Genomic DNA, 14,107 nt, shown 5'->3' on the forward strand with positions numbered 1-14,107 from the left:
CTATCCCTTTGGGAAAACAGGATAAAAGTAACAGTCTATCTGTTAAATAGGTGTAATCTAATTTATGTTTTGTGTTTCCTTTACCTTGTTCATTGGGATATATCACTTGTCTGTTATGAAGTCTTCCACGCACTACTTCATCTCATTCTGTTTTCTATAAGAATGGCACCAACCATTCTTTTAATTTAACACAATGGCTGTGATGAATGCATAGATTCTCTACTTGTGCTTTTTTCTTCTTGTGGCTGCGTTACAAACAGGAGATGGATATGCTAAAGAGTACCTGTTACCATAGTAAGTATCATCCCATACTCTGACCTGTTTCTGCTGCTTTCCCAGAGTTCTCTGGGCTTTGCTTCATTCTCTTGCATCTTTGTTGTTTACTGAGTTTTGTTTTCTGTTTGTGTTTTGTTTTTGTTTTTTAAAGGCATTTTTACAGTCAGTGACACACTAATTCCTTCCATTGTTGCTTTCTTGGAATTCTAGATCAGTTACATAAACCTTACATTAAAGTGCGCTACACTGTTGAAAGGGACTGTGAAAGTGTCGTCATGGGTTCCATGTTCGTCTGTCTTTCAGTGACTCTGTAGCCAGCTGCCTCAATTTATGAGTAATAAGCTGTTTGTCCAAAAGCCCGTGGTTCGTATGCCTCCTAGAACATGAAAATTGAACTGTGTTCTGCGTGGCTCTGATACCACCAAGATTCTAAGATTGGAACTTAGTCTGAAATTGTGTTGCATGAGCTAGCTATGAATGAGCTCGCTCTTTAAGCTGTGATGGCTTCACAGGGCTAACAAAAGTAAACTTCATGTATATGTGTATTTCCCTAACCTAAGTAGCTGTGACTGAATGCAATGAGAGCTATGACTGACAGAGAGATCCATTGAGTGAAGGTGCCATTCTTCTTTGAGTGCTTGCTCATGTCCATTCCATATTAGGTGGGTGTGCTCGCCACATGCACCGGTGCCAGAAGTTTTTCCCTCAGCAGTATCCGTACGGGACAAGCTCTGGCACCCCCTGGAGTGGGGCCCGCATGGTGCGGTATCAGTTCCTTTTTGCCGCCAGCGATGGTGCTGGAACATCTGCTGCTTCGGATAGGTTTTCTTTTCTTGTGAACTTCGAAAAACCTGTAATGTAGTTGTATATAGTTAGTAGTTTCTTAGTTACCCTTAGTAGTAGTTCTTAACTTTTCATTAGTCCCAAACGGGACTCAGCCGGGGGATAGGGCATGCCCTGGTCCCCAGGCTATAAGCCCTGCGATGGCTGCAAATGGCCTGTGCCCGTCAGCAATCCACAACCAGCTGCCTAAGGTGCTTAGGCAAAGGGCACATAAGTGATAAGTGCCATATCTGCAAGTCCTTTAAACCTAGGACAAAGGAGCGCGATATCTGTCTGAAAGTGCTCCTAATGGAGTCAGCACTCACTCTGGCACTGGAGCAGCAGTCTGACTGCGCACCGAGCACCGCAGCCTCCATGCGCAGTAGTCCGCCGACGCCATCCACGAGCCGGCACCGGTCTCCCTCCACGGCTCCAGTCATGAAGCCGAAAAAGACTGGGAGGGAAATAAGGGAAAGGAGGGGGCTGGAGGAAAGCCACGACCCGTGCCGGGCAGCTCAACACCCCGTTCAGGAAGTCTGGCCCCAGCTCAAGTCGAGCGGTGCAGTCCATCCCATACTTTGCCTGCGACCCTGGATAGCAGTGCAGGCCCTAGCCAGCTTCAGATGCCATCGGCGCACGAAGCTCTTCGAGCAGCTCTAGAGATCCTGACACTCCTGGTGCCACCTATACCGTCTCGAGGAAATCCTGCATTGGGACCTATCCGTGTGTCCCCGCCTCAGCAGCATCATTGCCCATCGAGAGGGACGTCCCACCAGCTTCGCCCACCCACAGCCGTCACGTCTCAGGACAAGAGAGGCAGGCTCAGCAAAGCACTCTTCGGTCCCCACACCGGGAGCACCGATTGAGGGACTCAAGATGTACCTCGCCAGTAGATTGGTGCAGACCCTCTGAGGCACGCGTCACCCGGCAAGAACTCCGGAACCAGCCCCTACCATCTCCAAGGGCCCGAGACCGATCAGAGACCGCCAATTGCTGGGCCATCATCTCCTGTCTCCATGAAGGAGGTCGCCCTACTCAGGACAATCCTCCCAGCAACTGGCCCGTAGTAGCTCCCGGTCCCATTCAACGTACTGGTACCGGTCGAGTAGCATGAGCGTGGATTGCCTGGTATCCAATGCCAATCCACCAAACGCCATCAGTCCCCAAGAGCCCGACCAAGGCATTCTCGCTCGGACAGGTTGGCTTTGGGATGCAGCGACCGGCACCAGTTGGACAAGAGCCACCGCTCAGCCCGATCCTGGTTGCCCCATACTGACCGCTTCGCTGGTAGCGCTGGCTTGGAGCGAGGTTCCCTGCCGGCGGAACAAGCTCCCGTACCGGTGGTGCTGTTTACATTATCAGCACTGAAACCTGTCCCATGGCCCCAAGCGCAGTGGCCAGCGCCATGATATCTTTGGAACCCTTGGGGGTTCACCCAACCTTCCCAGGCTGCCTGATCGGTGTTGGGAGCCTCGGAGAGGCCAGCAGCCTCGATATCCCATCCCCCTCTGGTGCTTGAGACTTGTGGGGGTAAGACCCCACAGGTCCAGGAGGACTCAGGGGAGCAAGCTCCTGGACCACCAATGGACATGGGACATGGCGTCCCATGGCAACGGCATCATTGTCGCCGGACCCCCTCACCCAATTCCTTAGGATGACGCCAAGGCGCACCAGGAACTTTTGAAGAGGATCACTTCTAACCTGGGGCTTCAGGCAGAAGAATTGGAAGAGTCCTCGGACTCTGTTTGACGTCCTCTGCTCCTCGGCTCCTGCCAGGATGGCTCTACCCCTTCATGAAGGGGTTTCCAAAATCACGAATGACCTGTGGAAGACCCCCTCTTTCCTGGCCCCTATCTCTAAAAGGATCGAACGCAAGTACTTTGTGCTGACCAAAGCGCACGAGTATTTATACTCCCACCCAGCCCCTAATTCCCTTGTGGTTGAGGCAGTTAACCACAAGAAAAGGCAAGGACTTCTGCTGAGGGTGGCCAACCACCAAGCCTTCCTTGGCTGATATGTGGCAAGCCATGGCCAAGTTCGAAGGCTCGCTCCTCAAGGCTTCCAAGAAGGAGTTCTGAGCTATCCTCGATAAGGGCATGACTGCAGCCAGGGTGAACCTCCAGGCGACGTCAGATGCTGCTGCCCACACCATGACTTCCGCTATCTCCAGTCGGCGAGTCTCTTGGCTGCTCCTCTGAGTTATCCATCGAGGCCCAGCAGTCATTGCAGGACCTGCCCTTTGATGGCGGAGCCCTATTTGCAGCAAAGAGACAGCAAGTTGCATGGCCACAAAGACTCGTGCATCACCACCCTGAAAATCCTGGGTCTCTACGTCCCAGCCACGGCGCATAAGCAGTTCAAACTGCAGCAGCCTCAGGGCCAGGGGAGCCAGCCTCGGCAGGATCAGCCCCATAAACTAGCCAAGGGTTACAATCGCTGCCTGAGCCACCTGCCTCCACCCTCAGCCCAGTCGGGCTTGACCCATAATAAGCAGGGGAACAAATGGTCACTTTGAAGGTGCGCCTAAGGGCGATCTACCAGACTATTGCCCGGATCCCTCTTTCCCAGTATTCTCTGACTGCCTTTCCCCTTTCCTCCTGGCGTGAACCGCTATAACTTCCAACCGCTGTGTCCTCAGCACAGTGGAACAGGGTTATCCCCTCCAGTTCCTTTCTACCCCCCCTTCCCACCCGCCTTCCCTGTCCCTCTTCAGGGACTCCTCTCACAAGAGTCTCCTCACGCAGGAGGTAATGGGGTTACTACCGCTGGGTGCGGTGGAAGAGGTTCCTCTCGAGTACAGGAACAAGGGGTTCTGTTCCCAATACTTTTTAATCCCAAAGGCCACGGGCAGTCTACGGCCTATCCTGGACCTGCGAGACCTCAACAAGTATCTACAGAAGCTAAAGTTCTGCATGGTCTCTCTGGCTTCTACTATCCCCTCCTTGGATCCAGGAGACTGGTATGCTGCCCTCGACTTGAAGGACACATACTTTCACATCGTGATCTTTCGAGGGCACAGACACTTCCTCCGGTTTACAGTGGGGCTCCACCACTACCAGTTTACAGTCCTCCCATTAGGCCTGGCGACAACACCGAGGGTGTTTACCAAGTGCATGTCCGTGGTAGCGGCTTACCTCAGGTACCGGGGTATCCAGATCTACCCATACCTTGATGACTGGCTCGTCAAGGGTGGCTACAGGTCTCAAGTCCAAAGGGATGTTGCAGTGCTTCAAGCCACGTGCCGCTCTCTGGGCCTACTGGTGAACGACAAAAAGTCAACATTAGTGCCAGTGCAGAGGATAGAGTTCATCGGAGCGTTCCTGCCACTGGAAAGGTTCAGCACGATGGTGAACCTTATCGCAGAAGTCTCCGCGTTCCCTCTCACTACAGCCAGCCTTTGCCTGTGCCTGCTGGGCCACATGGCAGCATGCACTTACATGGTCCGCCATGCCAGGCTCCGGATGCGGCCCTTGCAACAATGGCTCAGGAGGGTCTATTCCCAGTCCAGAGACCCCCCTGAAGAAGATCGTTACCATTCCCCAGGCAATACTTACCTCACTGAGATGGATCAACTGCAGGACAGTCCCGGAAAAGGTTCTGTTCGACAACCCTCCTCGCTCAAGTTGGTGTCTGACACCTCGGACCTCGGCTGGGGGGACACATCTCGGCAATCTCCAGACACAGGGGATGTGGTCCCCGGAGGAGGCGCGGTTACACATAAACATCAAAGAGCTCCAAGCAGTCCAGCTGGTGTGTGGAGTCTTCTTGCCCCACCTGACAAACAACACAGCCTCAATGTTCTACACCAACAGGCAAGGGGGAGCCTGCTCGTCAGCTCTCTGTCAAGTCTGTGGGACTTCTGCATCAGCCACAAAATCCACCTGGAAGCTTGTCACCTTCCCGGCGTCAGGAATACGCTGGCAGACCAGCTCAGCAGGAACGTCTCCTCTCACCATGAGTGGTCGCTCCATACAGAGGTAGCCTGCATGATCTTCCAAAGGTGGGAAACTCCCCAAAGGTGGGAGATAGAACAGGAAATGCAGGGCCACTCATCAGCAGGACCCTGGCAAAGATCAAGAGAGACCAGGCGCAGGTTATCATGATCACACCAGCGTGGCCTCGCCAGCACGGTTCGGCATGGTCACGAGCCTGTCAGCGGCCTCTCCCTGGCCCCTGCCCAACCGACTGGACCTGCTGTTGCAGGACCACAGTCGGCTCTTACACCTCAGCCTCGGGTCTCCACCTCTCAGCATGGATTCTCTGTGGCCAAACCTGGAGGAGTGGACCTGTTCAGAAGGAGTCCAACAGGTCCTCCTGGAAAGTAGGAAGCCCTCAACTAGACTGACATACCTGGCCAAGTGGACGAGGTTTTCCCGCTGGGCGTCCGAATGGGGCATCTCTCTCTCGCGTTCCTCCATACAGACTGTCCTGGACTACTTCCTCCATTTGAGGAATCAGAGTCTGGCACACTCTTCCATTAGAGTGCATCTTGCGGCCATCTCTGCTTTTCACCCACTGATCCAAGGACAGATAGTGTTCTCCCATGACATGATGGTCAGATTCTTGAGAGGGCTGGAGAGCAGTTAACTTGGTCCTCTCTAGACTCACTGGCCTGCCCTTTGAACCGCTAATCTCCTGCTCCCTTTCCCATCTGTCATAGAAGGTTGCATTCCTGGTGACGTCGGCAAGACGGGTCTCAGAAATGAAAGCTTTGACCTCAGAACCACCGTACGTGGTCTTCTACAAAGATAAGGTTCAATTGCGGCCCCACCCAGCCTTCCTGCCAAAGGTGGTCTCCACCTTCCATATGAACCCCTTATGTGGGGAGGGATAGCTCAGTGGTTTGAGCATTGGCCTGCTAAACCCAGGGTTGTGAGTTGGATCACCTCATGCATAAGGGCCTGTTACGACCTGGCAGGGGTTCTGCTGCCGTTGCCAATTGTCAGAGCCCACTCAATGAGAGCTCAGGCGTATTCGGCGGCCTTCCTGGCACACATCCATATCCAGGACATATGCCGCAACGTGGTCCTTGGTCCACACATTTACCGCTCATTACGCCATCACTCAGCAGGCCAGAGACGACGCTGGATTCGGCAGAACTGTATTGCAACCTACATGTCCGTGAACTCCTACCCAGCTCCAGGGATACTGCTTTGGAGTCACCGAATATGGAATGGACATGAGCAAGCACTCGAAGAAGAAGAAGACAGTTACCTTTTCCGTAACTGGGGTTCTTCGAGATGTGTTGCTCATGTCCATTCCATGACCCACCCTTCTTCCCCACTGTCAGAGTTTCTGGCAAGAAGGAACCAAGGGTGGGGGGGAGCCGGCGGCGCCCCTTACACCCCGCCATGCTGGTGCAACTCCAGGGGGTACCAGAGCCGGTCCCCTACTTATATAGCTGAGGGAAAAACTTCCGGCACTGGTGCATATGGCGAGCACACACACGTAATATGGAATGGAAATGAGCAACACATCTCAAAGAACACCAGTTATGGAAAAGGTAACTGTCTTTTTTATGTAGTCAGTTTTCTGACTACAACCATACTTAAAGAATATAATTTTGAAAAGTGTATTTCCATGGTGATAAAACCCTTGCATCTGTGTGTGTATTTAAAAAAAAAAAAAAAAAAAAACACTTTACCTCCATTCAGGCCAAAGCTTCAGACAGAAGTTTTAATGGTATTACTGCATCAGTGTGCACTTAATATGTGTTTGTGCTATTAGTTCGAGAATAGATCTTTACATTTCTAAGTATTGTCATGTTGTTGTCTCTGAAATTGTTTTTGTTAGAAGATGTAATTTGGAAAACCTCACTGATGGATGTACTAAAATCACTGAGCGAAATAACAAATCTCGTACACGTGTTGTGGTGTTCTCCTTTATCTGATGTAGAATTTGAGGATTTCTCTATTCTGATTAAAAACTTGCCCATCCTTAAGCTAAATTCAGAGATCCGTGTTTCAGTCCAGTGTACAGTGATTCCATCTTACTAAATGATACAGTGACAATTTCAGAGGCGGGGTGGGATAACTGTCTTGGACAGACGAGTTAAAATTATTTGTGTATAGCTGTAATGCTTTGTAGAGTGGCAAAGGCTGTTTAAATGCCAGTAGCTCCCTATGCTTTTATTTCAGGAATAATCCAAACTATTGCTGGTCCTTAGACCTTTTTTTTTTTTTATAAATAAAAGTCTAACTACATGAAAATCGGGTGCGGTACATGTACTAAGAAATTAGTCTGATTAATGCCTTCCACTTTAATTCCTGAAGAAATAAAAATCATGACTAGAAAGGTGCTGATGATTAAAAGAGCAATGCTGGTGATAGACTGTAAATGAATTGCTGTATAATGGTCATAAAGGGTTAATCAGACTAACGCCTCATGAGGCAGCTCATAACATACATAATGGCTTTCTCCTGTAACCTGCTTTAAATCCTGTCTGCATCATAACACAATTTCAGACTTCTAACTTTACCATTCTGAGCATTTGGCTTGATACTGAGTATTAAGTGGTTATTGTGGGTCTAACATAACAGAAGTTCCCACTATTCTAGGCAAATACATATCATACATTCACAGAACAGTGTCTTCTAAGACACAGCATGAGGAGTTTTCAGTACAATCCTGCAGGAATAAAGGACACAGCTTCATTAGAGACACTCTCATACTTTCTGTAGACTGTTGTAATCACCTCTCAAAACCTTGAACATAAAACTAATGCTCTGACCCAAATTGTTCTCGTGACTGCAGCAGATCTTTAATTTTTAAAAATGAGAATTGTTGTCCTCATTTTTCTCGCAGCTCGCAAACCTCTATGGCCTGGCTTTCATCCACTTTCCTCTTTATGCTCTACTGTCATGGATGGAGTTGACACAGCTAGCTGGCCACTTATTAATTGGTGCATTCCATGCAGGCAGGAAACAGATGCCGTGAGTTCTAACGCAGTGCTCAGTGCAGACAGGATTGCTTTACAATAACATGGTATATTTAAAAGGCGAGTGTCACTAAATCTCACCGATGACGGTGAGGTCCACTGTAGATTAGTGTGTGCACAGGGCCATAGCAAGGCCTGTGTACCACTTTAGCCCCATTTAAGCTATGGCTCATGCTTTGCACAGGGATGAAGTCACGCTAAGTGAACCCATGTTATCTGAAAGGCTGCATCACAAAACATGCTTAGCTAATTCAATTTGACAGGCTATATTGGTTTTATTTCTAAGACCTCATAATGCACTAATAATTCAAGATAATGAAACCATTACAATAGCAGACCTCACTATGAAGCTGTCTCTTGTTAAATCTTCTCTGAGAAGCTCCATGGAAATACTGGGATTATTATAAAGCCTGGCAAAATGAGAATTAGTGAGATTCTCGTACATCAAGCCATTGGTCTGATGTTGGTGTAATTTGCTCCATCCCAACGAATTAAAACATTTTAAAAATTGGGAGCCTAATGACAATATCTCATTAATGCCAATGAAAATTGTAGGTTTAATTCCCTGCTCACTGTGCTAAAAATCCTCAGCATCGTTTTCAAATGTAGTTACATTACTATGTTTTATTTATAAAGCCTTGATATTTACTCTCTTGGCACTTTAGACCATTATGGTTGGATTCAACTTTATCTGCTGCCTGGCAGGAAGTTGAAAATAACCTTTTGAACATTCCACCTACATCTCTGTGCCCAAAGGTAAAGCACAATAGACAGATTCCAAAAGCATTATGTAAGTTAAATGAGCTAGATTTTCACACAGAGCACTCACTATACAGTAACTTCACCTTAATGTATTTTAGAGACCAGCACACTTTAACTAAATATTTCATATCAATCCGTCCATTAGAGACACTGCAGGACCAGACTTACAAAGATGACAGTGATGCTGCAACTTTCAAGCAAACCCTCCCAGACCTCACCCCTGATGAGCCTTCAGAAGCACTCGGCTTCCCAACCTTCGGAAAGGAGGAGGAGGAAGGTAGGTGCAGCGAAGATCTGACCAAAAGTCAGACTGAGTCACCTGCAACAGAAAATCAAGAGCCCCAGTCCCAACCTGCTGAAGAGGCAACAACACCAACAGCTGAGGAGGGGACAGCAGCTGATCCAGGTAGTGATGAATCTCCAGGAAAATCCCCATCCAAAAAGAAAAAGAAGTTCCGCACTCCTTCCTTCCTGAAGAAGAACAAAAAGAAGAGTGACTCCTGAAGGCCTGATGCGCTGCAGAAACACTGTCGTATTTTAAAATCTAAATTCATTAACCACTAGAATGTACCGGATTGTACTGAGTGTTTTGTCGTCTTATGTTAAGGAATGCAACAAATAAACCAACCAACCCCTCAAGTTATAGCTTGATTGTTTAAGGTTATAACAGGAAATTAACGTGCAGAAAGGTGCTAAACCTCTGTTCTCAGCAGCAAACCACAGATTTGATCCTTAATTTGTAAACAAAATTAAATGGCTTCCATGTGGAAGACATTGAACCACTGTTTTTAATTTAAAGCCCACACTGCTTTATGTATGAACACAAGTATTTTTGAGCAGGCCACGTTCACAGTGCAGTATCTGCTCACTCCAGAACGTGCTCTTTTCCAATGTTGTACTCACCAGTCACAAGTGGATTCTTTTTTAAATATTGCATTTTAGAGACGATGCTTGTTTGTTTGCATTTTAGAGGGGGCACATTCTTGAACTGAGCTGTATGCTTCTGCAATCTGTGATTACAGATCATGTTATAGTAAGGCTTTGAGACTATCCTCACCTTACCCCTCCTGTCTTCTCCCTGCCACCCCCACTCCCCAATAACAACAATAAAAGCTGCCTTTAACCCATATTCTGTTTTGTGATATAGCTGGAACTTAAACTTAACCTTGTGATGTCTAAGAGGACTGAACTGGTGATGGTGTTTCCTGCTGATACTGTGCATTCAACTTTTCTAATAAATGCAATATTGTGAAATTTATCTTACGGCCCTCTTCCCCAACCAAAATCAGAGACCATCAGAAATCACTTGCACAGCAGTTTGGTTTTTAGATACAGGTTGAAAACAATTGTATGTTAGACTTTTGGGACACTTTTAATTGGTGATCTAGGGCATGGACAGTTTTGGATTGGGTCTTCGGTGCATATTTCATTGTTTTGATAAAACTTCCCTGGGTGCAGATGCAAATCTGTTACACATAAGCCACATTTGCAGGCTGGTATCTTCACTCCCTCCCCTAATAAAAATGTAAACACATTACACTGAACACTTAACATATGTTTTTATATTAACTCTTTTTCTTTTCACTTACTGTCGCTTGTATTTCTTGCTTTGTGTTGCCAGCAGTAGTTAAGTCAGGAACAGAAATCCCTCCCAGAGTCCTTAGAGGTGCATTTACTACAGTTTTCCATAAGCATTTAGCATGTAGCAAAGTCAGGAAAATCACTTTCACCTTTTATTTGCCATCCTCTTCTAGTTACGATCATGATTCTCTCTCTTCACTGAGCACACACAGAGATCCACCTTCAAATGATCTTTTTGAAAGCCAAAACATCTTCATTTGTTACCATCGTGAACTTTCCAGAAACCTTAATGAATTCACCCCAGCTATAAACCGAGATGCTCCAAATGTCAGTGTTCAAATGACACATTTCTATTTGTAACAGCAGAAAACATTCAAAGATTTCTCCTTGGGGGAAAAAAAGTTGGCTTACATGCAATGACTATAACTAAAATGAAATTCAGTAATGGATGTATCCTATAAGAGTATATAAAATACCTGTTTTATAGTGAGAAAAATAGCAGACAGTGAATCCCTTGCAATTTGTGCAGTATGAAAGCATTGAATAGAACAGGTTCAGCTGTAGTGCAAAAATAAAGCCTATATTAGGCCTCAGATGCATTGAAAACTTGGACCAAATTCAAGTGGTAAAAGGAAAACAAAATTACAAGATATGACAATAGCACTGTCAGGTGAGGAGGAAAAGGTTTAGTGTCAGTAATTAACACACCACAAATCTGACTTCTCTTTTGGAATACATAGAGGTAGGGTGGAATTAGATGCAACAGCAAATCACTGCTTAAGAGTGACACCTAAACAATAATGTCTAGTAAGGACTGCATGGCGCTAATGGCTTTGAGCTTGTATTCTAACCTTCTATGTCCTCTGTATACTAGGGAGCATACAGTACTTATCTTACTTTGCTAAATTGTGTTTTATTGCCAGGGTCATAATTACGTTACTAAGCCATTGCTACATATTTCAGTTAATAATGGAGTCCTCCCTTTTATCTTTGACCACATATGCAATGATTTTGATTCTAATTTTGTAGTTTGTTCTTTCAATTCTTTGTATTACACTATGAAATCCAGCTGTGTACAGTATGGTTACACACGGTGGGGGGAAAAAGCAGTCATGTATTTTTCTTTCTTTGTTGTATCATTAAGTTTTACTCAAATAAAATTCTTCTTTAAAAGAGTAAGGTTTTTTCCTCTGTTTTGAAAGCTCTTGTACAGTTTTAATTTCCAGAATCTCTTAGGGAATAATGTCCAAACCATTTTAATTTAATGGGTAAAAAAATTTCTTGAGAAAAGTACCTAGGATTTTGTTTATAGTAAACTGGTTGCTGTTAAAGTTCCAGACCCGACTGTGATGTCTAATGTTCTGGCCAGAGACCCTGAATGGGGCAGGTAACAGTAAGCAGCAGAGACAGGCATTAAAAGGGAACAGTGTCTGAACTTTAATTGAGGGAACATGTAGACAGAATACAAAAAGCCGCTTTCGTGTTGCAGTAAGTGTCCTTCTGGAGGATTTGCTGTAGCTGAGAGAGCAACAGGAGGATCACTAGTCACTTCCAGGTTAACATAATTCTGCCTTCTCTAACAACCTGCTATATTAACCTTGTTCATTAACCTGTTGTCCTTAAAGCTAGGGTGGAATATGTGCTCAGGTGAAAAAGCTAAGAATTCTAATTTGCAGTCTAATTCATGAAGCAGGGGATCACTGCTTGGTTCATTCTTTATATTAAGTTCATGCTCAGGCTATATGCAGTAGTTTAGGGGTTTGAAATCTCTGAACAAATGCCACTTAGTTTGCTGAAATTCCATGGGGAGGGCACAGCGGCTTTTCACTCTTGTAAATTTACATTTTCTACTTTCTGAGTAGATTCACAAGCAACATAATATCATGTCCTTTAGAATTTGTTTTTTTCCCCCAAGGCAGGGGGAAAACGCTCTGCCTTTATCAATCATTCTTGAGGCTTTACCTGGAATACTATTTTAGTGAAAGTCACTAATTTTGTTTTTAACCAAGGCTCTAGGAATACAAAATACAATTTTGGGACAAATGAGAAGCTGCAGAAACTTTTTTTCCATGGCTTTTTTTTTTTTTTAAGGAATAAAACCTGCATAATAGGAAATGATAAAGCTCAAATTGAGACCTTTAATAAAAGTGAGTCTTAAAACACACATGAACTTTGGTTTCCTATATTACCTAAGGGTGTAAAACCTACCAAAAGATTCATTTTGGTACCCAACGTTCTGTTCCTTGAGCAGGTGCAATATGTGTTTGAGGCCTTTATTATATTGATTTGGGTTCACATATTACTCATTTACAGGTTCAAGTTTTATGTCTGCACTAGCACCACCTCAGTCTATGATCTTGTCAGAAGTCAAGCTAAGCACCGTCAGGCCTTGGATGGGAGACAGTTGAGGAAAACTCAGGTTGTAGTGTAGGTGGCACTCTTTCCTCTGAAACTGTATTGAACCAGTGCCCCGCTATGGGTCAGTGTGTTTCTGAAGATACTCTTATTGAAGACAGACTGGCCTTCACTACTTATGGTAGTCAAAATTTCCATAACACGGAGTAGGGATGTTAGTTCTGCTATGTTACCCAATCTACATGTTTCCTTGCTTCCACTGGCCAAGCTAGTCTTCACATTCCCCTACTAAAAATGGTTGTGTAGTGCTCTCCCTGGTGTCTGTAGTCCAGGGATCTTTCTATGTGCAGGCTGAAGTGATTCAGTTTCCTTCAGAATGAAAGATACATGTTATGTTAATTACCAGATCAACTGTCTAACAATGTTTTTCACTAATGTATGTGTTAAAGCCAAGCAGACTGCACCGTGATGTGCAAGAGGGAGTGGAAACTACTCCACTGATACAGAATTAGGTCTTTACTTTCCCACTCCCATGCTTAAAGCAATCCCACTCTTCCCATGAGTTGGGTGAGGCGAAACAAGAGCCTAATAAACCCAACTCTGTAAGGTACAAATAAGTACACCACCTCCACCCAGGCACTTCCCTGTCTCCCAGGGTTTTCTACTTTGATATCCTTTAGGAGTGAGCTTCTCTACTGTCACTCCCTAGCAGTGTTTAAAAAAAAATTCTTTGCAGTGCAAGACTAGCAGGAGATGACAAAGTCCTATTAGTGGATGGCTCTGATTGCAGTGATTGAGAGATGGCACATGGAGAAACCAAGAAGGGAGCAGACAAACTTTCTGAACCTCTAGTTACTTTCCAAATGGATGGGGTTGGTCTATACTACGAAGTTTTTCCTTGTTTGAACAATCAGGTTAACGAACATGCTGCTCACCATAACACGGAAGCTGATGTAGACAAGGGCAAATTATGGTCGGCAGTGTGCCAGTTAATTGGGTTCTTTACAATAGCGGTCAAAGAGTATAATTTTGCAGTAGAAAGAAGCCCTAATTAAACCTTTTGGGGTCACCTAAGCAACAGACTATGACCTGTGAGTTAAGACGACACTGATGGAAACAAAAAGGTCTCACTTCTCCTTTATTAAAGGCCTTGGCATATTGCATGCCAACAAGAAGTTGAATACAGGAAGACCCTGCTTCTTCTTCCCCACTCCCCCCCCCCCCCACATTCCTAAGCAGAAGTGCAGTCAGCTAGAGCTTTAGGTAGGCCAATGACTGACTAACAAAAGGACAATCTGCAAATATGCATGTTATTACAGGGCATCTTACTAACCACACTAACTGCAGTAGACCAGTTTGCAATTAACTCTTTGT

The 14,107-nt window shown here is 45.7% G+C and overlaps 1 protein-coding gene across 14 annotated transcripts in view; it reads left to right on the forward strand.

The window, feature by feature from the left end:
- The window catches only part of ADD1 (adducin 1), a 112,233-nt gene extending 100,680 nt beyond the window's left edge, over window positions 1-11,553 (forward strand). For 9 of the 14 annotated variants that reach the window (XM_054030821.1, XM_054030827.1, XM_054030830.1 and 6 more), the window contains one exon: window positions 8,943-11,553. In XM_054030821.1, coding sequence (XP_053886796.1) covers window positions 8,943-9,301 — 359 coding nt within the window. In that variant the 3' untranslated portion in view covers window positions 9,302-11,553. Of the gene's footprint in view, window positions 1-260; window positions 296-8,942 lie in introns of those variants that run through there. The other 5 variants (XM_054030832.1, XM_054030834.1, XM_054030833.1 and 2 more) reach the window with 2 other exon arrangements.
- The last annotated feature ends 2,554 nt before the right edge of the window (window positions 11,554-14,107 follow it).

Source organism: Malaclemys terrapin, chromosome 5, assembly GCF_027887155.1.
Source record: "Malaclemys terrapin pileata isolate rMalTer1 chromosome 5, rMalTer1.hap1, whole genome shotgun sequence".
NCBI classification, from domain to species: Eukaryota; Metazoa; Chordata; order Testudines; family Emydidae; genus Malaclemys; species Malaclemys terrapin.